Source organism: Olea europaea, chromosome 19, assembly GCF_002742605.1.
Source record: "Olea europaea var. sylvestris chromosome 19, O_europaea_v1, whole genome shotgun sequence".
NCBI lineage: Eukaryota > Viridiplantae > Streptophyta > Magnoliopsida > Lamiales > Oleaceae > Olea > Olea europaea.
Genome location: NC_036255.1, coordinates 12,276,292 through 12,300,642, shown reverse-complemented (window position 1 = coordinate 12,300,642; position 24,351 = coordinate 12,276,292). Strand labels below are relative to the sequence as shown.

At 35.4% G+C, this 24,351-nt stretch overlaps 1 protein-coding gene, 1 long non-coding RNA gene and 2 pseudogenes across 2 annotated transcripts; 1 reads left to right on the top strand and 3 right to left on the bottom strand.

Annotated features, from left to right (window-relative positions):
* Positions 1 to 330: 330 nt before the first annotated feature.
* LOC111368847 (cell division cycle 20.1, cofactor of APC complex-like) lies at positions 331 to 3,374 on the bottom strand. The gene is made up of 6 exons (XM_022990321.1): positions 3,243 to 3,374; positions 2,473 to 3,059; positions 2,159 to 2,381; positions 1,893 to 2,070; positions 1,427 to 1,598; positions 331 to 643 (listed from the first exon to the last, which is right to left on the bottom strand). The coding sequence occupies exons 2-3, from the start codon at positions 2,974 to 2,976 to the stop codon at positions 2,244 to 2,246; spliced, it is 642 nt and encodes a 213-aa protein (XP_022846089.1). The 5' UTR covers positions 2,977 to 3,059; positions 3,243 to 3,374; the 3' UTR covers positions 331 to 643; positions 1,427 to 1,598; positions 1,893 to 2,070; positions 2,159 to 2,243.
* Positions 3,375 to 4,535: 1,161 nt separating this feature from the next.
* On the bottom strand, positions 4,536 to 7,368 carry LOC111368846 (annotated as a pseudogene).
* A 5,682-nt stretch (positions 7,369 to 13,050) lies between these two features.
* The window catches only part of LOC111368365, a 99,006-nt pseudogene continuing 87,705 nt past the window's right edge, over positions 13,051 to 24,351 (top strand).
* LOC111368845 lies at positions 14,430 to 16,110 on the bottom strand. The gene is made up of 2 exons (XR_002698058.1): positions 15,523 to 16,110; positions 14,430 to 14,600 (listed from the first exon to the last, which is right to left on the bottom strand). It is a non-coding gene; the product is annotated as an uncharacterized LOC111368845 (long non-coding RNA).

Sequence of the window (24,351 nt, the reverse complement as noted above, 5' to 3'; positions counted from 1 at the left end):
ACTGTGACAACTATTTAAAATCCCTATGCATAGGATGATCATCACGAACTTACTTACAATTAATAAACCACGAGGGATATAGATAAAGACTATGGAGGTTATATACTTTGTAATTAACATTTGAATATCAATTCTATATAAGTTATGAGCATTCATAATTTATAAAAATTATAAAATAATTGATATTACAGTACAGTAAAAATAATTATTATTGTTTTTGTAGCGCATAGGGACCCAATGTCCAATAGATTTTCTCTAGAGTTTAAAACTTGTTTTGTAATAATTAAAATTTAAATTAAAGTTAACAATTAATTTTAACTACAAATTTTATAGGATTTGCAATTTTTCAACTACATATTTTATCAATTTTTATGAAAATCTACTAAAATCTTATTTTCCAAAGTTTGAGCAATTTTCACCATAGTTCTCAAATTTTTGTTGCTTAATTCAGCATACATTTCAAGATATAACCCTATTATGCCTTGATGCACTAATATCTTCATCGCCTCAGATCACGAACTAGAAATTTTCATCTTCCTTTCCTCTCAGCAGATAATTGATGTGAGCGTTGTATTTCGAACATCAATGTATTCAAGCTAGCCCTTAAACCAGCAGCTTCTCTTTGATTGGCCCAAGCCTCTAACTACAAAAGAAGAAAGAAGAGAACTGATAAGAAGGGTGCTTGACGTCTAAAAGGAGAAATTATCGGTTCAAACTTAAAAATATTCTAGTAAGTATTCAGATAACTAGAAAATTGAAGGATTAAAATGAGACTCACGATAAAAAAGACTACATGAACATGTAAATAATTAGCAAGTAATAGAAAGCAGAAACTTTTTCTTCCTTGTTAGGTTACAATCTACAATACTATCTTATCTCTCCATCCACGTCCGCCCCCCACCCAACATGACACACGACAATCACACTTAAATAAAGGCATTTCGACTTATTGAAAGCTTCTTTGATCAGAAAGGAACACATATGGTGACTCAATAAAGATTTTCGAGCCTTTTGCGAGGTCCTTTGCACCAAAAATTGTTTTTCACGCACCCACATCAACTCAACCTCAATTGGGCTTGATTGCCTCCCCCGATCTATGTTGAGGCAGATATGACCAAATGTGACAATTCAGGCCACATCTGATCTTGTAATGAGCCATTTTTTGGAAACAAGGAGTGAACTGACCAATTGCAAAGCAGAAGCTGATTCCAAGGAGTGAACTGACCAATGTTAAACAGAAATCTCTTACTACCCTTATTTTATCATGCAAAAAAAAAAAAAAGGTCTATCTCATAACATAGTACCTCTGGATATTTACATGTCAAATGGTCTTTTGCAAAATATCAGATTTGCTCGACTTAAAAGAGTTGTAACTACAAAACATGGCAGTAACTAGAATGACGTAGAGGTAACTAACATAACATACCACCTCTATGTTCCTCAATTAGTCGCACAGAGTGAATGTTAACTCCAGCTGTCTGAGGCTGCTCTTATTTTGTGAGTGTAACATAACTGCATCACCAGTTCCCTGGAGACGTTTCAAAAAAAGTTTCTAGCTTCTGCAACTTTGTTTTGTGCATCTTTGGTGGACTTGCTTTCTGCAGGAAAGAAAATATGAAAAATAAAGAAGAAAAAGAGCTAAAAAAGTAACCCGGCCATAATAGTTGCCTTAAGACGAGAAAAATGAGGTATTTAGTGTAAAACATGAATATCTATTGAATAATAGGATTAATAAATTTTATTGACCTCCCCAACACTGGGGAAGCTCCTAATTAATAGGATTAATTAGAAGTCCAGCAGAAGAGCAGTCACTGCCAAATGACAAAAGGAGTCATGCAAGGACAAACAATGAAAAACATGATAAAAAAGACTGCTTAACAGAGAAAGGAGACCTGTCTTTCCAGAAGTTGATTTTCAGTCGTATTGTCAATAATTTGTACCTATGGACATGTGTAGCTTAAAAGACAATACGCAGTGTAACTGAACTTCGCATGAGAAAATACGAAGGCATTAGAAAAAAAGGCACTGTCGGGGTGGAATTGCAGAAACCCAATTGTCAGTAGAAACCCCCTGTCAGAAAATGGAAATTATAGAAAATAATTAGCTTAAAAAATATAGTGGAATGAATACAATAAAGGACATTGTCAAAAATTTGTACCTATGGACTTGTTAATCATTTTTGTTTTCTTCGATCTTAGAATTTCATGCAGTAAAGAATCTGCTTTGCTTTCTCATGCCAACAATCATCGAATGTTCCAGTGACCAAATGGCTCGGAATTTGTCTTGGATGCAGGTTTTGCCACTTTAGGCATCCGAAAAACATTCCAAAACCTCAGAGTTTCATCTCCTGCTGCTGATGCAACTGTGCATCCATCCGGGCTCTAAATCAAAGACCACAAGAAAAGGATCAGATTTAAGATGTTAAAAGATGGTGGCATTACATTACTCTTCGAATAAGATACAACTCGGTACCTGAACCATAAAAAGAACTCTTGATGTATGCCCAGTGAGCTCAGCTATTTTCACCATGGAGGGGTATTTCCAGAGAGTGAGCTGATTTTCTGTAAACCCGTGAGAGCTAAGCATTTCACGCTCATTGTTACTCCACAATAAAGCACAAATTTGTGAGCTAGTGTCAACCGAGTTCAAGCACACACCAGAGTGCGTGTTCCAGAATTTTATGCGCTGGTCACTTCCACCTCCACCAGAGGCCAGTAAATTACCCTGGAAAGGACACCAGGCAAGAGCTTTGACAGCAGCAGTATGTTCCTCGAGCCTGTGCAGCCACTGTGTTGGAGAATTAGATGAAGCCATGGAACTGTCCCATATGTGGAGTAGATCATCATTTCCACCACTTGCTAGCTGTGAACCCGAGGCTGACCATTTAAGTCCACAAACTTCTTGAGTATGTCCTCTATAAGTTTCAACAATGTGTGCCCTCACTCTAACATCATTGTTAATGATCTGACCATCCATGCCACCAGTAGTCAAAATGTGATTGTTCCAGTCCAAAGCACCAACTCGTGACCCATGAATGCCTCTCAAAGTTCTCAGCTGCATTGGAAGTACATGAAAATAAGCACTATGACTTTTTAAACGAATTGTAGGTTTACAGTTGATCAACTGGATTGGACAAAATAGACCTCTATCCACGTCAAATCAATTGGATAGAGGTACCTAGCTAGATTTGAGTTAGAGTCCAATCCTTCATAAATATTAAGAAAATATTAGAGGATAAACACCTGTCTAGCTGCTGTCGAATCCCATATCTGAACCTCCGAGTTGTTCAGGCCAACAGCAATGTGCCGTCCATCGGGAGCCCATTTGACACCGGTAACAGGGCCATTTTCTTCATCAATTGTGACAAGTTCTGATGTAGCACCATTAGATGCATCCCACATATACACGGTATTTCCAAGAGCAATGGAGAGAATGTTCTCCCCCGATCTATGTTGAGGCAGATATGACCAAATGTGACAATTCAGGCCACATCTGATCTTGTAATGAGCCATTTTTTGGAAACAAGGAGTGAACTGACCAATTGCAAAGCAGAAGCTGATTCCAAGGAGTGAACTGACCAATGTTAAACAGAAATCTCTTACTACCCTTATTTTATCATGCAAAAAAAAAAAAAAGGTCTATCTCATAACATAGTACCTCTGGATATTTACATGTCAAATGGTCTTTTGCAAAATATCAGATTTGCTCGACTTAAAAGAGTTGTAACTACAAAACATGGCAGTAACTAGAATGACGTAGAGGTAACTAACATAACATACCACCTCTATGTTCCTCAATTAGTCGCACAGAGTGAATGTTAACTCCAGCTGTCTGAGGCTGCTCTTATTTTGTGAGTGTAACATAACTGCATCACCAGTTCCCTGGAGACGTTTCAAAAAAAGTTTCTAGCTTCTGCAACTTTGTTTTGTGCATCTTTGGTGGACTTGCTTTCTGCAGGAAAGAAAATATGAAAAATAAAGAAGAAAAAGAGCTAAAAAAGTAACCCGGCCATAATAGTTGCCTTAAGACGAGAAAAATGAGGTATTTAGTGTAAAACATGAATATCTATTGAATAATAGGATTAATAAATTTTATTGACCTCCCCAACACTGGGGAAGCTCCTAATTAATAGGATTAATTAGAAGTCCAGCAGAAGAGCAGTCACTGCCAAATGACAAAAGGAGTCATGCAAGGACAAACAATGAAAAACATGATAAAAAAGACTGCTTAACAGAGAAAGGAGACCTGTCTTTCCAGAAGTTGATTTTCAGTCGTATTGTCAATAATTTGTACCTATGGACATGTGTAGCTTAAAAGACAATACGCAGTGTAACTGAACTTCGCATGAGAAAATACGAAGGCATTAGAAAAAAAGGCACTGTCGGGGTGGAATTGCAGAAACCCAATTGTCAGTAGAAACCCCCTGTCAGAAAATGGAAATTATAGAAAATAATTAGCTTAAAAAATATAGTGGAATGAATACAATAAAGGACATTGTCAAAAATTTGTACCTATGGACTTGTTAATCATTTTTGTTTTCTTCGATCTTAGAATTTCATGCAGTAAAGAATCTGCTTTGCTTTCTCATGCCAACAATCATCGAATGTTCCAGTGACCAAATGGCTCGGAATTTGTCTTGGATGCAGGTTTTGCCACTTTAGGCATCCGAAAAACATTCCAAAACCTCAGAGTTTCATCTCCTGCTGCTGATGCAACTGTGCATCCATCCGGGCTCTAAATCAAAGACCACAAGAAAAGGATCAGATTTAAGATGTTAAAAGATGGTGGCATTACATTACTCTTCGAATAAGATACAACTCGGTACCTGAACCATAAAAAGAACTCTTGATGTATGCCCAGTGAGCTCAGCTATTTTCACCATGGAGGGGTATTTCCAGAGAGTGAGCTGATTTTCTGTAAACCCGTGAGAGCTAAGCATTTCACGCTCATTGTTACTCCACAATAAAGCACAAATTTGTGAGCTAGTGTCAACCGAGTTCAAGCACACACCAGAGTGCGTGTTCCAGAATTTTATGCGCTGGTCACTTCCACCTCCACCAGAGGCCAGTAAATTACCCTGGAAAGGACACCAGGCAAGAGCTTTGACAGCAGCAGTATGTTCCTCGAGCCTGTGCAGCCACTGTGTTGGAGAATTAGATGAAGCCATGGAACTGTCCCATATGTGGAGTAGATCATCATTTCCACCACTTGCTAGCTGTGAACCCGAGGCTGACCATTTAAGTCCACAAACTTCTTGAGTATGTCCTCTATAAGTTTCAACAATGTGTGCCCTCACTCTAACATCATTGTTAATGATCTGACCATCCATGCCACCAGTAGTCAAAATGTGATTGTTCCAGTCCAAAGCACCAACTCGTGACCCATGAATGCCTCTCAAAGTTCTCAGCTGCATTGGAAGTACATGAAAATAAGCACTATGACTTTTTAAACGAATTGTAGGTTTACAGTTGATCAACTGGATTGGACAAAATAGACCTCTATCCACGTCAAATCAATTGTATAGAGGTACCTAGCTAGATTTGAGTTAGAGTCCAATCCTTCATAAATATTAAGAAAATATTAGAGGATAAGCACCTGTCTAGCTGCTGTCGAATCCCATATCTGAACCTCCGAGTTGTTCAGGCCAACAGCAATGTGCCGTCCATCGGGAGCCCATTTGACACCGGTAACAGGGCCATTTTCTTCATCAATTGTGACAAGTTCTGATGTAGCACCATTAGATGCATCCCACATATACACGGTATTTCCAAGAGCAATGGAGAGAATGTTGCTGCTGCCCCAATCTAATAGGTTCAAATAGTAATCATCCACAATATCAGGAGCATCTAAAGTCCTCTCGGAAGTCTGCATAAATATACGAATTGAATTGAGTTGATTTATATTTTTTAAGGAAACATTCATGGTAAAAAAAACTCTCCCTTCCAATTGGATAAAATTCCATGAAACAATATAAACAACATTAACCTGGGGAATATGCCGCCGGGGTTTTGACGGTTTGGCCTCATGAGTAGCTGATGCAAACTCATTCGAAATTGTCTCTTTGCGGGCAGGTGGTTTGTTCTTGAAAGCAAAAATCCTCGTCCTATTCATATTCAAGGCTTCAGCAAGCTGTTTTCTGTATGCCTCTCTGGATGGAGAGACCATCGCAGGATTTTCCTTACCTTTCCATGCTTCTGCAAGCATGTAACGAGCGCTGTCGAAGTTCATCGCTGATCTGTTCGGTATGAATCGATCCAACTGCATAAAACAAAAGCATCGTATTAAGATACACAGTTATGTTCGCCTAAAATTAACATAAATTAAACAAATTCTAAAATCCAATTTAAACCCCAGAAGAAAAACATGATTTCAGATGTCAAGTTCAATTTAAACTTATCGGACTACTTGAAAACCCTAAGTTTATAAATCATATTCAAAACACAAATTGTAAATCAAATAAAAACTACCTAATGTGTCGAATAAAATTGAAAAACATAAACGAATAATTGTAGATGAGATAGCGTGGAACTTGGAATCAGAATTGGAAAAATATATACTCGATTTTAAGATAATTATTTTCTTTCCACTTATCAAAGAGATAATTTCAAAACAATCTTATCAAAAACCCCCCGTTGTAAAACAAATAAAATCCACCCAATTTGTATAATTAAATCGAAAATCAATGAATGAAATTGACTGAAGTGTGTTCTTGGAAAAACATGACCAATTTCAAATTAATTTTTCTCTCTCTTTCTCCCAGTTCTAATAAGTTTCTTCTTAACATAGATATATCTGCCCTATACTAGAATATTAAACACAGTAAAACAACAACTTACATTCTCCCGCGAACTCCGTCTTTGAAGGAGCGGTTCCAGAAGCGGGCTTTGCGACTGAGTGTTGTTCGAAGATGCAGATGAATGAACACTTCGAGTTTTCATTACCGTTAGCACAAAAATAAATACACAAACAACAAAAGATATATGAAACTAAGAGATAGAGAGAGCGAGAAACAGAATTTCCTGCAAACAAAAAAAGAAAAATGAAGCCTGCAAAAAGCGTTAGATTTAACAACCAAAATCAGAATTAAAGCGAATAATAACCAAGAAATTGAATTTAATATTAGAAAGAGAGAGCCAAAGCGGATTCAGATCGATTGCTGGTTGCGAGCGCGACCCGAGAGTGTCCTGTGTAATGAAAGCGAGAGATTGATTCAATTGGGGATTTCTTGATTGATACAAACGGCCAATGTGATGGGGGATTATGATTAACGGCTTTATAATCAGAAAGAGCTGTTGAGATTTGATCGGATAGAATTGCCACTTCTTTTGTTCAGGTTGGTTTCCATGTTTGCTTCCTGCCTATTTACCATAAAATAAAAAGCCTCATTTCATTGTTATTTTTTATTTAAAAAAAAAAAAAAAGCTTTCCTTGAACTAAGGTTCTCTCATCAACTTTAATGGTTTTGTAGAATTGATCTAATTCTTAGATAATTATCTTTATGAATAAAAGGATTGGTAGAATTGCAAAATCTATTTATATTTGAGTCATTTTGACGAAATTCGAAAATATTGAACTTTTTAGCTTAATAAATTTAAAAGTTCGATTTTAGTCATTTTTATATACAATATACTAGTATTCAACATGTGTCAGGCGACGTATTTATATTCGAGCATTCACAGTCGCCCTTGTCTCTCAACATAAGTTTTTTATAACTTTTCGTATCTTTTTAGATCTAATAGCGTGAATATTATTAAGCTAATGATAATTGTAAGCATTTGTAAAATTCATTTGTTGTTAAAATTGTGTATATAAAAGCATTGCAAGGCAAGAGAAAACTCGAAAATATTATACAAGGAGTGATTTATTGATTATATTATCTTCTTCTTTCATTCCCAAGGCCCATGAACGGTTTTGAAGTAGTGATATAACGAAAAAAAAAGAACTGCATACGAATCGATGTATTGATGTACGCTCCTGTTTATTCTCTCGTTTGCAAATTCCTTTTGCAAATCCTCCATGGAATCCTTTGAATTTCAATCACATTCTTATACCCAACTGACAAAATTTGCGCTCTTCAACTGTCAATTCAACATCAAGCTTTGCTACTTTTTTCATATAGCATCCCAACGTTTTCTTATTTAAAGAAAAACAGAAAGATTCCTCAAGCGAGAAAAGAAAACAAACATCCATTGCAAAGGGGCGAAAAACTAAACTTAAATCTAAATGGACTCTAAGAAAGATGAACAGCATTATTAAAACAGATCAATGGACAATGAAGAGAAATCAATCTGGCGATGAATTACATATACCAACACGAAACAAGCTATTTGCTAAAGGAATAAAAAATGGGCAAATTAACACCCTATTAATTAATTAATACACTTAATCAAGTATTTAATACGCTCTGAACTCCCAAACCACCCCCAAGCTAAAATCATTTGCCCACCACCTCATCCCCTGCACAATCCAATACAGATGAAGGATCAGCCATCTGTACAACCGATCGAACACCGTGCTGCGAGCTCTTTGGCATGACATTCAATTGAAAAGAAGAGGAAAACACGAGGGATACTCCACCACCACTTGATGCTGTCCCTGCTGTCGCCAATCTCCCCCTCTCAATCGTCCTCCATCTTCTCCCCCTATATTTTTTAGGCGAATAATCATCTTAATCACCACTTAACATTTTGGTATACTCTAAACACACGGTTTACAAACACACGCAGGAAGAAGTTGTCCAAATTGACTTTAGTTTGTACAAATTTGATCAATAAATTGCAAGTGGATAAAGTTGGCCACCTGGGGTAAGTTTTCAACGAAAAAAGAGAGTAAGGGAGAGTTCATTTTTTGTCACCTTTTCACCATTGGTTTACTATCCAGGAAGTAGAAGTGGGTTCAAGAAAATAAGCCCAAGTAAGCCTTTCTCTGTTCAATATTAAGGTGTGTATTTGTTTATGTGACTTGGTAGAGAAAGGTACAAAGGGTCTATGAATCTTGAAATTTATTTGCGTTTTAGCATATACACAATAGATTTTTTATATGGAAGTGTTTAATCCTTATGTATGGGTTCAAGAAATTGATGATTGAATGTTTTGGACAATGATTTGTTGTAACTTATATTGGGAACTCATCGAGGTTTTTCATTTGGTGATCCGAAGTTCTATGGTTTTAATTATTGGAAGTGGTTGACTAGAAATTTTGATTGAGGTTCTATTAATTTGTTTGATGTGCTTCTCATGAAATACTATAACTTACATTGACGACAACATTGTTTTAATTATTCAACGAGTGTTTGACACTTTTTTAGTTTCGTCACTTTTTGAGTGTTTGTCATATTTTTGAATTTGTGTCAGTTTTTTTTTTTTTTGGGTTACTTTTTAAGTGTTTGTCATTTTTTTTTTAATTTCTTGTCATTTTTTTGAGTCTGTGTAACCTTTTTTAAAATTTGTATCACTTTTTGAATTCATCATTTTTTTTTTAAATTTCTATCACTTTTTTTGAATTTTTGTCACTTTTTGTAATAATTGTCATTTGTTTTGAATTTTTATCACTTATTTTTAGTGTTTGTCACTTTTTTCAATCGTCATTTTGAATTTTTTTTTTTATCACTTTTTCTAGTGAGAAACATCACTTTTAATAAAAGAGACATTTTATATAACATTTTAATAAAAAAGTGATACTAAACTTTTAAAAATGACATTGTTTTAAAAAGGTGATGTCACTTTTAAAATTTACACAGTATCTTTTACTTCAAAAAAACTTTTCTTGTGATTTTTCAAAAGACCCATAACTTTAAAGGCATTTTTGTCAATTGTCCATAAAAAAATTTGTCTTTTAACCACTCATTCTGCTGTACACTCTAAGATGCAACTTTTATAATACGCTATGAGATATACATGAACACGTATATATACATATAAACTCTTCCTTTTTACATTTTTTAGGACAGAATTAAAAATCCCTTCTTTTTTCTTTTGATATATTTGGTCCATTCAAATGATTTTTTTAGAGCATTTCCCATTTAATGCAGGGATAAATTTCTCAATGAATTTGAACTTTAATTATTCCCTTCGCCAGCCAAACTACACAATCTATTGATTTTTCGATTCGAAACTGCCCCTTTTACTATTGTAAAAATTTGTCTTTATTTCATTTAAGAATTACGATTTTAAAGTCAAGACCGATGAATATTAAGACATTTTTTCCTATTACATAAATCCTACAAAGGATCTTTTTTTTTTTTTTCCTTTCCTTTTAATTTTTTGGCCTTCGAGGTGTATTACATTGCAGAACTCGACGGCCCAATCAGAGAAAATCTTGAAATGGCTTCAAAATGAAATGGGGTATCGATCTTTAGGCACAATTACTTCTTTAATCAAGGCCTCAATGCCCACTGTGGATTCCCTTCGAAAGATTTGCGATGGGAACATGATCCCCATCTAGAATTTTCTATTAAAGTGCGTAAAGTCTAAGAAAATAGTGGAGAATGTTCGGTAAAATCTCAGAGCGTACATGATCGTTAACAAGTAATAGAGTGAGTTGAGAGTATCATAACTTCAATTTAAGTTTATTAGTTATGTATGGAATTTGAATTATATGAAACAAAAGAGAGATTTTAATTTTAATTTTTTTGCTAAATTAATCTAACAAAGCAATAAAATTTGGTTTTTATTAAATTATGGACTATTGTATTGGATCTAGAATTCACCTATAGCTATCTATTCCAATCCTTGATTTGTAATCTAGTTCCATTCATGCGATCATGACAATCGATAAAGCTAATATATTTAACTTTTTTCCAAAACAAACTAATTATATCCTAACCACGACATGAATAAATTTCCAGACAGAATTCAAATGGTTAAAACGCATTAAATTTTAGATTATCTATACGATTGCACACGTGATAAATGTTATTCCTATCATCTATTACACATATGTTAATTTTACCGCATTCTAAACTTATTGTAGTCTCCCAACACTACAACAAGAAACTAATTCTCTAACTTGTGTCCCATTAATTAAATAATGCAATGGATACACACAATTAATGGGTTAATAACCCAAATGGTCACGGAACTTTACAAAAAGTTTTCATCGGATTATTGAACTTTAAAAATCACCAAAATCATTATTGAACTTTGAAATAGTTTACACGGGGTCACTGAACTTTAAAAATCACCACATTTATCACTAAACTTTACAAATGATTTCCAATGGGCCACTGAACTTTGCAAAAAATTTCCACAAGGTCATGAATTATTAATTCCCTGGGAAATTTTTTGCAAAGTTTAGTAATGAATGTGATGATTTTTAAAGTTTAGTAATCTAGTGGAAACTTTTTGCAAATTTCAGTGACGACTTGGATGATTTTTAAAGTTCAGTGACCCAGTGAAAACTTTTTGTAAAGTTCAGTGACCATTTGGGTTATTAACTTCAAAATTAATCAAGAAATACAAGAATAAAACTGAACTAATGGTCTTGAACACAGTTATTAAAATCGAACCGAACCGACTGCTCCAACCCGAAAATCGGCAAATGGGATTGTGATCCGATCCGGTTGCTATGATTGGTACATTTAGCAAGTGAATCGGCCAAAGATCGATTGAACTGCCCAATATCATGATCGAGTTGGATGGATTTAGATGAACCTTGAACCGGTTTATGACAAAGTCAGGTGCAAAATTTTTCTTCAATATGCAAAGGCAGAGATTCAACCTTGACATTTGAAGTAAAATATCACATCCATAACCATTGTGGCAACACCTGAACTTTTGTTACAATTGTGAACTAATACATATATATTTTATATTTAGGAAGATTGTTGTCCTTCATTCTAAAAAGTATTTTTTAATTAAAATTACGATCTAGCAATGACCCATCGGTTGAACCACGACCCGGTGATCCAATGATTTTTTTTGGGTCGATGAATGGGTCGAGTCTGATAACTATGGTCTTAAATTAGAAATAAATAACAAATAAGGTTTATTTTCATCCAATCAAAAGTGGATCTAGCCTAGTATATTAACATATAAATTATAAGAAGAATAATGAAAAAATATAATCCGGATCATTAAAGAATACAAAAAATATTGATCTTCAAGTCAAAAATTGAATTCTTCAATTTCTTAATGTAAGTGACCTTTAATTCTTGCTAGTGCTTAATCTCTTTTCTCAAATTATAGTAATTGACCGTTCGTCCTTAATGAATTTGATGATATTATTGTGTATGAAGAGGTAAGAGAGAGGGTTTTTTTTCCCAATGTGTAACCCATGTTCTCTATTTATAAGAATCAGAAAATATGTCAAAATCGAGTCCAATTTGAGTCCCAAAAAGATTTGCATTGCGAATCAAAACTACTGTTTCGTCTACTGAAAAAACCTCGCCCGCGCACATGCAAAACCATCGTGCGCACGCCATTGATTCAAATGGTTCTCGGGTCAAATTTTTGATGTTTGAGTACACGCTAGAATTGTCCCACGCGAGCATGCCGTTTTGCTTAGTGTCGTCCCTTAACAGTTTTTGGTATTTTGGTCCTAACCCTCTTTTCCAAAATCCAGTTGAGATGATTCAACATTTGTTGAAAAGATAACTCAAAGGAATATAATTCTTCTAGGAGTACAATATTTCTAATTCGAACATTTGCTACCCAAAAAATGGGTCTCAATTTGAGACTAGAAATCCGGAGCATAACTTCTTTTGTTGAAAGTTATCTGAGAAAATACTTCAACTATATTACACTCCTCTGACTTCAAATTGCATCTAATTGATTATAGGTGATCCAAACTATTGAATGTTTACATTTTTGGTCCCTAAACTTTGAATTTCTTTCATTTTTGCCCTTTTTTCGTTCATTTCTCCCAATTTTACCAATTTGTATTGACTTCAACGTAACAAACACAATTAAGCTATAACTCATTCAAGTTATTAACAAATACTTCAATTTACTGGCATAAATAAGTGTACAAAATCCACTTATTAGAGAACATTCATAGGAATATTCCTGTTCATGGTGCGGATGATGTGCTGATGTTAAGAGGAACAGATGGATGCTGGAGGAGAAGTTGGGTTTAGGGAAAAGTAGTAGTAGGGAGATGGCATTGCAAGAGAGGGAGTTGGCGGAGAAAGAGGCTGAGAGATTAAGGAATTGTGAGACGGCAACGCAAGGAGTTAAAGGCCAGGATGTTGGAGGTCTCACGGGAGGAAGCTTGACGCAAACTTATGCATGACGAACACTCTAATTACATGTCAAGATTATTTCTGGAGTATCAGGATTCTTTATTTATGCTTTTAGCAATGCATAAAAATTTCTTTACTATCACTATTTCATAATTTTGTTCGTTATTAGAATATTTGTTGCTGGAAGCCTGTAACTAGTGTTATTTTTGCTCATCTGGATTTTTAAAAGCGGAATTTGGATATTTGTGAGGTCTGATAATGTTTGAATTTGAAGCTTGAGTTGGTATGCATGCTTAGATATTTGGTGCTTGGATCTAATTATCAGATTGTGCATTAAATTATATCAAAGAATTTGCGTTTCGAGTAGATTGTTTGAAAAGCTAAGTGGCTAACAAGGTAGAAGTGACAATGGGGGTGTCAAATCTTCAGCTGTATCAATCTTATTGAGACAGCGATGGAAAGAAATATCCGAAAAGTGTGTGAATCTCTGGCAATGAAGATGCCTGAAAAAATTCAGAACTCTTTTCCAGCTTATGAAGAGATTGGCGTCCATATGAATCCTCAGTTGAAAGCTGCCAAGTTAGGCATTGATATTGATGGTGATTTACTTGTTGAGATAAAAATTTTGATGATGGATTGCCTAAGAAGTCCTCTTCACTTACTTTAGGAAATTACTTCATACACGAAAAAGCTGAAAACCACGAATTCCAAAGAAATAGAGAAAATTGATATCAAAGCTGATGCATAAGCTTTAAGGTACTTGAATTATCCCTGTTTTTTTTTTTTTTTTTTTTTTTTTTTTTTTTTTTTTTTTTTTTTTTTTTTTTTTTTTTTTTTTTTTTTTTTTTTTTTTTTTTTTTTTTTTTTTTTATCGATTTGCTCTTAGTATTGATTATTTATTTTTATGAGAATAGAAACCTTGAGAAAACGCAGCTATGGGCTTTGTACGTGTTGTCTCCCCTTAATTTTAGATTATGCTCAAATTTGTTTATAAACATTGGAAGTGACATGACTCGTCTGAATCATCCTAGTAGATCTGACACGTGTCGTGCGCTGATGGTAGATACCAGCTAAACGTCGGACCCATCATCAAGGCAACTTGACTTGCTTGACTGAAAAATATTTTTAATTCAATTTTGACAAAATTTGCCCTAAAATATGAACTTAAATCACCCGAACAATTACCAATTTTCCTCAAATCAATAAATATAATATAAAACAAAGTACACCAGCCCCTCAAAATCCAAACTATTCAAATAGAATACTAGCAAATCGATAATAACTTTACTCTACAACCAAAGGTCCCCAAACGTACTAAAGATATCAAATAATAATCTGATAAAGTAGGCTATACAACTATTGATGTGTGGCTCAATTAGGTGAATTGACAGGCTCCAAGACTACTCAACTCTGCTACTATCTGCTCAGAAAAAGGATGGCAAAACATGAACTTGTAACTCAGTGAGTGGATGATTTGCAATTAAGTATACTTTTATCATTTATACATATTTTCTGAAAATTCTTGCTCTATTGAAATTTTAAGAAATTCTGAAATTTGGTAACACTTTTTACAATCAAATATGAATACATCATAAAATTCTTTGTTCTTTATTCTAGATAAGTAGCTATAAAATATAAAGAATATAAATATTATGACATCCGTGAAAATCTATGAAATATTGCTACTAATCAATACTATAAGCTGAAAGCTTTATTCTGGAAACTGAATTAACTGAATTCTATAATTTGAAATCTAATAAGCTGTAGAAATACTGAAAAATCATACCAAAAAGGTACCCAATGAATAGCCTTACTCATTTACATAGTAATCTCGATGTAAAAGGCAAAGCCACTCAAATATGATATTCTAATAATCTGGTCATACGTACACAGAGCTGCCATAAAGACTAATCACCCTAGTACACGGCCCAAAGCCTATATGTGTACGAGAGTGGATCCCAAAGACCTTCGATAATCTGATAATTTGGTCATACACTATGGAAACACATTCACAATAGTGCAGAGCGGGTAAAATCACTATAACTAGTCATACACTATGGAAAAAAATTCACACCAGTGCAGATTGGGGTAAAATCACCTGGGTAGTTTCTGGTGGTTTTTAAAAAATAATTCTAAATATGCTGAACTATTTAATAAGAATGTAACATGCTAAGAAAATGATTTTACTGAACTGAAATTAACTTTAAAAATAACTGATTATAAATCCACTTTATTCTAAAAATCATGTTGTTAAATTAACTGTATGAAATAATAAATTTTCTAATATAACATAAATTTAATAAATATTAATTTCTGAAAAATAAGTTTTTATATCTACTCACCAAGTTATGGACAGGTCATGATTTCAATCTTCTCGTCATCTCCTAAAATATGATATAAGATAACCAATTTAACAACCACCCTACCAAGTATTCTTAACTTTTAACTACGAAATACACGACTTCTCGACACTTGGATATATTCTTTAATTTCCTTCATATTTGGAACTAATTCTACCTTCTAGTCCTTTCATTAAAATCTAATTCATCAAAATAATCTTCACTCCAAACATAAAAATAATTCCTTCTTCCAAACTAGTAAAACTAATAATTATAATTTAATCAATTTAATTTTCCATCTTGCTCCATAAATTCATGCCTTCAAATGAGTATTTCATCTCTACAATTATTCGTGATAACTATATTCATTCAAAAACCCAAATAAAAATTCAAGATTTTTTTCCAAAATTGGTATTTCATACCTTAGTATAAGTAGCCTTTTCAATTCAAAATATTGGCTTGCAAACATATCCTTTCCTTCAATCTGGAAATTAAACCAATAAATTGCAACCCTAAAAAAATTAAGCATAAAACATACCAAGAAATTTGTCAAATTGAAGATGAAATTGGAATAGCCAACCCTACCTTTTTTTTCCTTTTCCTTTTTCCTTTCTTTCTTTTCTTCTTTCTCTCTTTCCTTTCTCTTTTCTTTCTTTCTCAATTTTTTCAGCTTCCTTCTCCTGTTTTCAGCCGGTGTGTGTGTGTGTGTATAAAATGAGAAAATTGAGTAAATAATTAAGCATTTGCCACTTGTGATCCACTCATGCCAATAATTGCATTTAAGTCCTCTAACTCTCACATAATATATTATTTAATCCTTATCATTCAATACTATATAATTAGATCCCCAAAATTATATTTTATCCATCTTAAACCTTCAATTATTGTCAATTGTAAAATAAATCCCAATAAAATGATTTAATTTCATCTAAGTCCCTAATTGACCTTGGCTTTGACCAATCGAACCTTTGACTTTGAATAAATAATATTGACTTTTGACTAGTATGAAATGGGGTGTAACAATCTTACTTCCTTAAAAGAATTTCATCATCGAAATTCATTCAATTGGGATTCGAAGATAAAAGGTATAGAGCATACATAATGAATAATTTTTCTAGCAACCTTTAACTATACATAACTTCATTCTTTCATATCTAGGCATCTTATCTGGCTAAGCTCTCTTTAACTTCACTAGCAATTTTATAGCGTAAATTAAATCTGATATCTACTTACCAAGCCTTAGAAATATACCACACATTATTAAATATCAGATAACCTCATTGTAAACTCATCATTAACCAATTTGACCCAAGTTCCAAATAATATCTCAAAGACCGATATATGAAATTCTCAACTTTTCATTTTATCAAATCTTAGAAAAATTCAGCTATTCCCCAATTTGAAGTTCAAAATACTATTTTTATACTCTTCAAAACTTTATCTTATGTCATGATTTGAACTATTCTCTAGTCAACTCCCTTTTATATAGCGATGGTTTCATACTAAGACCGAATAACATTCTTTTACTAATGTCATCACAATAAATGTCCTTAGAATATTTCACCCTCTAAGTATAACTTTAAATAAGATCACTTGTATCTAGTTCTAATATTTCATCTCCATGAAAATAACTAATTATCGAAGTCCCGTTTAATTAACAAAATGTTGTAACGCTCCGACCCCTAGTGGACCGGAACGCTACTTACTTTACTTAGCTTAATCGGTGGTTTAGTAACAAGTGTATACGTTTTAGCGGAAGCTTACATCTTCAGATAATAATTTAAATAACAATACTTCAAATACTTTAAACAAAAACACTGAATCATTTTTCAAACAACAAAATGTAATTTATTTGAAAAAAACATAACTTGTTCTCGCATTCTGCGTTATTCAAAACTTTAAAGAAATAACCTCGGAAAACATTTCATAAAAATAAATCCAAATCACTTATTCATCGGATTTCCATGAGCTTGTTGCATCACTCTCCATCTTCTCCTCCATCCGTGCCCGATGTAGAATTCCTTCAACTGTAGAGATGTGATTAAACCCGTGAGTTGAAAAACTCATAGGTGTCATAGGTGCATTCGTGATCAAGCTATACATTTCAAAACATTAACTTTATAACTTTTCATACATGCCGTACCTGGAGGCACCATTTGACATGAAGGGATATGCCGTACCCGAAGGCACCATTTGACATACGAACATTTCTTCAACATAGAGGGGTATGCCGTACCGGAGTACCATTTGATATACAACCATTAACATAGAGGGATATGCCGTACCGGAGTACCATTTGACATACAAATATTAGCATGAACCGAAACTTATAACTTAACACGATTAAACACATTGCACCCCTACCTACCTTGATTGATGCTTTTAAAACTTTGAAAACTTGGATTGAAAACTTCGATGAAACTTGGACGTTGAAAGAAATGTACTTCTTGGATGTTTGAAAACCGTTGAGAATTGATGCTTGTAAATACTTCTTAAACTTCTAGGAAAAATAATTTTCCTCCCTCTCTTTTTCTCTCTTGGAAACTCTTTCTTTAGTATTTAAAAGCTCTTGCTTTTGGTGTGAGAAAAATGAGTAAAATGAGGTCTCTATTTATAGGGAAATATCCCGTAACTTAAAGTAAATGAAGGGTCAAATTTCATTTAAGAGAGAAAACATGGGTGCCATTTAAGTTTGAGGTTAAATACTTCAATTTAGTGAGGTTTTTATTGTCAAAAACGTGGGTGGCCCTTTGAGAAAATAATGAAAATAAATACTTAAATTCTAGAGAAAAATGAGAATTTTCATTTCAGGCAGTTTCGGTCGACTGGTTGTAGTTCGGTTGACACTGCATAGCCTTCAGTGTTTTTATCATAACTTCTTTTCCCGATATCCGATCGAGGTAATCAAAGTGCGTTGGAAAGCTAACTCAAAGAGTTACAACTTTTATTTAGATATCACTTTCCAAATCGAATGTTTCCTATGTTGAAAATGGGTCTCAAATGAGACTAAAAATCTGAAGTATACTTTAGTAATCCAATATTCATGTCTTAGTGCCACTAAGGTGTCTAGAATTATTTGAGGTTCTACATCCCCCACACCTTAATTAAAATTTCGTCCTCGGAATTTACCTTCTGATTGGGCGAATAGTGTTGGATACTTGTCTTTTGCTTCTTCTTCTTTTTCCCCAGTGGCTTCTTCTATGCCGTGATGATTCCATTGTATCTTAACCAGCTGAATCTCTTTATGCACTTTTCGATCCAATATCTTAATCGGTAGTTCCTCGTACGACAAATCTTTCTGTACCTCCAAAGTTTGATAACTCACTACATGATTAGGATCATGTACATACTTCTTTATCATCGATATATGGAACACATTGTGCACTGCCGATAATTCAGGTGGCAAAGCTAGTCGGTAAGCCAGATTTTCGACTCTATCAAGTATCTTGAAAGGTCCGATATACCGAGGTCGTAGCTTGCCTTTCTTTCCAAATCTAAGTACACCTTTCATCGGTGCTACTTTCAGAAACACTTTATCCCTAACTTGGAATTCTAAATCCTTCCTCCTTGTATTTACATAGCTCTTTTATCGATCTTGTGCTGCCTTTATTCTTGTATGGATCTTATCGATTACCTCGACCGTCCTTTCAACTATTTTTTGTCCTAAAACTCTCTTCTCTCCGACTTCATCCCAATGAACAGGGGATCTACATCTTCTACCATAGAGAGCTTCGTATGGTGCCATTCCAATAGTTGCTTGGAAACTGTTATTATAAGCGAACTCTATTAGAGGTAAGTATGACTCCCAATTACCTCCTAGATCCAAAACACATGTTCTTAGCATGTCTTCTAAAGTTTGGATGGTACTTTCAGACTGACCATCGGACTGAGGGTGATATGAAGTACAAAAGTTCAGCTTCGTTCCCATAGCTCTTTGTAGACTTTTCCAAAATTTGGACGTGAACCTTGGGTCTCTGTCAGACACAATGGATACAAGTACACCGTGTAATCTCACAACCTTTTTAATGTACAACTGTGCCAATTGGTCTAAACTGAATGTCATTTTCACTGGAAGAAAATGAGCCGACTTCGTTAGTCAATCCACTACTATCCATATAGTATTATTTCCTCTTGCTGACTTCGGGAATCCAACCACAAAGTCCATCGTGATATTTTTCCATTTCTATTCAGGTATATCTATTGGATTTAACAATCCAGTTGGTTTTTGGTGTTCTGCCTTAACCTGTTGACATACCATGTACTTCTGCACGTATAGCCCTATACTTCTTTTCATATTTCTCCACCAAAATGTATCTCGAAGATCTCGATACATTTTCGTACCACCAGGATGTGTGGTGTACTGGGTGGAATGAGCTTCTTTTAATATCTCGTTTCTTAAGGCTTCATCCTTAGGCACGCAAATTCTTCCTCTAAATATCAGTGCTTGATCCTCAGCTATTCCAAAGTCCTTTTTCTTATCGGTACCAACTTCATTCTTAATCTTCTGTAAAAATGAGTCTTTATTTTGTGCCTCTATAATTCGATCTCTAAGAGTAGGTCGAATTATTAAAGTTGCTAGACGAGCAGGGACTTGTCCTAGTGTGGTAACCACTTCGATCTGCAACTTTTTCAAGTCCTTGACTAACTCCACCTGAGAGGTGGGTAGTGACGTCAATTGTCCCATCGATTTTCTACTTAGAGCGTCGGCCACAACATTAGCCTTACCCGGATGGTAGTGAATAGTGCAGTCGTAATCGTTCACCAATTCCAACCATCGTCTTTGTCGCATATTCAATTCCTTCTGTGTGAAGAAATACTTGAGACTTTTGTGATGTGTGTAGATATCATACTTCCATCCATACAAGTAGTGTCGCCATATCTTCAAAGCGTGTACGACCGCTGCAAGTTCTAAATCATGTGTCGAGTAGTTCTGCTCATGTTTCTTCAATTGTCTTGAAGCATAGGCTCTCATTTTTCCATTCTGCATTAGTACACATCCCAATCCTCGCTTGGATGAGTCGCTGTAACAAACCCTTCCGTACCTTCAGGTATTGTTAATACAGGTACTGATATCAACTTCTGCTTAAGTTCTTGGAAACTTTGTTTGCATTTTTCGTCCATTGGAATTTTACTCCCTTCCTTGTAAGCCGCGTCATTGGTCCAACTATTTTGGAGAATCCTTCTATGAATCTCCTATAATATCCAGCCAATCCTAGAAAACTCCGTACTTCGCCAGCATTTGTTGGTGCTTTCCAGTTGGTTATTGCTTCTACTTTTGCTGGATCTACTTCAATCCCTTGGGCAGTAACTACATGTCCAAGAAATCCAACTCGTTCAAGCCAAAACTCGTACTTCTTGAATTTGGCATACAGCTTCTCCTTGCGTAATACCTCTAAGGCTATTCTCAAGTGCTCTTCATGATGCTCCTTACTCTTGAAAGATATCAGAATGTCATCGATGAAGACTATGACAAATTGATCCAAGTATTGATGAAACACTCGATTCATCAGGTCCATGAACACTGCAGGTGCATTGGTTAGCCCAAACGGCATCACCGTAAACTCGTAGTGTCCATATCGAGTTCTAAAAGCTGTCTTAGGTATATCCTTTGTCTCTACTTTCAGTTGATGGTATCCCAATTGTAAGTCGATCTTGGAAAATACCTTAGCTCCTTTCAGTTGATCTAACAGATCCTCGATCCTCGGGAGTGGGTATTTATTCTTGATGGTTAATCGATTTATCTCCCTATAATCGATGCACATTCTCATGCTTCCATCTTTCTTCTTTACAAACAACACTGGCGTACCCCATGGAGATACGCTTGGTCGTATGAAGCCCATATCTAGGAGTTTTTGCCACAGCTTCTTTAATTCTTGTAGTTCTTTTGGGGCCATTCGGTATGGGGCCTTAGATACTGGTGCCGCCCCAGGAATTAGGTCTATGATGAATTCCACTTGTCTATCGGGTGGAATACCAGATAGATCTTCTGGAAACACATCTACGAATTCCCGTACTACTGGTACATCTTCAACCCTTATTGTTTCTTGTTTCCCTCCTGAGATACTTACTAGATATCCTTGACATGTTTCTTTTCTCAACATCTTCTCAGCTTGTAAAGCCGATACTAGTCGAATAAGGGGTTTTGTCTTCATTCCAAGGAATGAAAATGGTTCCTCTCCTGGTTTCTGAAATGATACTTCCATTTCCTTACATCGGATGGTGGCGTAATTACAACCTAACCAATCCATGCCTAGTATTACATCAAAATCCTTCATTTTTATCATGTATAGGTTCGCTTCCATTGGTTTTTCCTCAACTTCGATACTTACTGACTTGACTATTCTATCAGTATTCAAAGGGTTGCCCGAAGGAATACTAACTTCTAATGTACCTTTCGACTTATCACAGGTAATACTAGATTTAGCCATAAAAGTTGTTGAAGCAAAGGAGTGTGCAGCTCCTGAATCAAACAATACATAAGCAGGCGTATTGCCTATCAATAGAGTACCTGCTATGACATTAGAGTTTTCCTCTGCATCATGTTGAGTCAATGCAAAAACTCGTGCTTTCCCTTTCTGGTTCTGGTCGCTGTTATCATCCTTCTTCTGGGTATGTGTGGCACAATCCCTAATGATATGTCCTGGCTTGCCACATCGGAAGCAGACATTTTCCCTTGTAAGCACTCGCCACGATGTATCCTTCCACACTCAGAACAAGGTGCAATAACCGACACAATGCTTTTGCAGGCATTGGCTCCGCCATTAGCTTTCTTGTTCTGCCACTTGCCTTTTCCCTTGTCCTGGCAATTCCATTTCCTTTTTTCCATGTTACCATTGTCCGGTTGATTGAACAGTTGACCATGTTGTTCGGTGCTAGTCTTCTGGTACCAAATAGCATGAGCTCTTTCTAGCATTTCACGGTATGTGGTGAAGCGATGGGACATAAGTATCATGCTTATATTCGAGTTCAACCCTTGTTCAAACCTTCGTACCTTCTTATCTTCCGTATCCACCAGATGTGGAGCATACCTTGAAAGTTGATCAAACTTCCTCTCATACTCAGTTAGGGACATAGTCTTTTGCTTGAGTTGGAGGAATTCACTTTCTTTGTGATCCCTCAAAGACTGGGGAAAGTACTTGTCCATTACTTCCCCTTTGAATTGCTCCCAAGTCAATTCTACTTGTTGCTCAGGGGTCCTTGTCCTTGACATTGAGTCCCACCAGTGACTTGCATCACCGGAGAACATGAACTCAGCACACTAGACTTTCTGAGCGTCTGTGCACCCTATCAATCGAAATATACGCTCCAACTTGCGAAGCCACTCCTCGACTGCAAGTGGATTAGCTGCTCCATTGAAGGTAGGGGGCTTGTGCCTTCGAAACTGTTTGACCACTGAAACATGGTTTGGAACATTAGGAGCTAGTGGTAGGGGTTGAGCTTGGTTCGGGTCTTGCCTGCCTAGGTCTTGAACCGCTCGGAGGAGGTCTCTTATCAAGTTTTGGTTTGCGCGGGCCAATTCCTTTAGATAAAACATATGGTTCTTATTAGTTTCATTCTTCGAATACTAAAGCAAAGAAGATAGTATTTTATTTCTTGACACAAGGGAAGCTATTACAAGGATTTAAATCTAATCCCTATAAGTTCTACAGATCTTCTTTGGTGGAGCTTCATCTTCGGAGGAGTCTTCCGCCTCAGGTCCGGACTCTATGTCCATCTCAACCTGTGGCTCGGCTCACGATCATTCTCTAAATCATCCTCGGGTTCTTCTTTGGGATTTTCTTCCTCAGCCAAAGGTTCCTCCTCAGGCTTCTCATGGATTACATCATCCCACAAATCAATTAGGGCATGACAATACCTCTCAAACTCGAACAGGTTTGGGTTGCCTTCTAACATTTCATCTCTAACCGTAACTCCCATATCTCCCCATTGAGGTGGGAGGGAGTGTGTGAGGTTATTTATGACCTCGATATGCTGATCTCCATTCCAGCATTAACCGCCATCACGCATCTCTCATAGATGTCATACACATGTTCGCTAAGCGGTCGGGTCGGATCAGTTACATAGTTTTCATAGGAATGAATAGCAATTCTACGGTTCAATGCTTCTCTATATGCCCTAGCCATTCTACGAGCCATATCTGTTGCATTTTCACATGCATCATACTTTTTCTTTGCTTAAAGAAAACATGCAAATATTTAAACTTTTATATCATGCAATTTCCTTTAAGCTCTTAGCTTTTGCCCAATTCCATTACATATCTTTAAATAACACATCTCTAAATCATATCAAAGCATCATAACATAAACATAATCATTAACTTTAAACATGAACATACCTGGGCCATAGGATGAGATTGATGGATGGATGCACGATGCCATGAAATACCTTAAACTTTTCATTTTCCTTTTGTTTTAAAAAAAAAACATACTCGGTCTACATGACCAACTAAACCTTGCTCTGATACCACGCTGTAACGCGCCGACCCCTAGTGGACCGAAATGCTACTTACTTTACTTAGCTTAACCGGTGGTTTAGTAATAAGTGTATACGTTTTAACGGAAGCTTACATCTTCGGATAATAATTTAAATAACAATACTTCAAATACTTTAAACAAAAACACTGAATCATTTTTCAAACAACAAAATGTAATTTATTTGAATAAAACATAACTTGTTCTCGCATTCTGCGTTATTCAAAACTTTAAAGAAATAACTTTGGAAAACATTTCATAAAAATAAATTCAAATCATTTATTCACCGGATTTCCATGGGCTCGTTGCATCACTCTCCATCTTCTCCTCCATCCATGCCCGATGTAGAATTCCTTCAATC

Coding starts and splice junctions, on each gene's coding strand:
- LOC111368847 (XM_022990321.1), bottom strand. CDS start 2,976: ATGGATGGTCAGATCATTAACAATGATGTTAGAGTGAGGGCACACATT. Junction 2,382..2,472: donor GAGTTCTTTTTATGGTTCAG/GTACCGAGTTGT, acceptor TCTTTGATTTAG/AGCCCGGATGGATGCACAGT.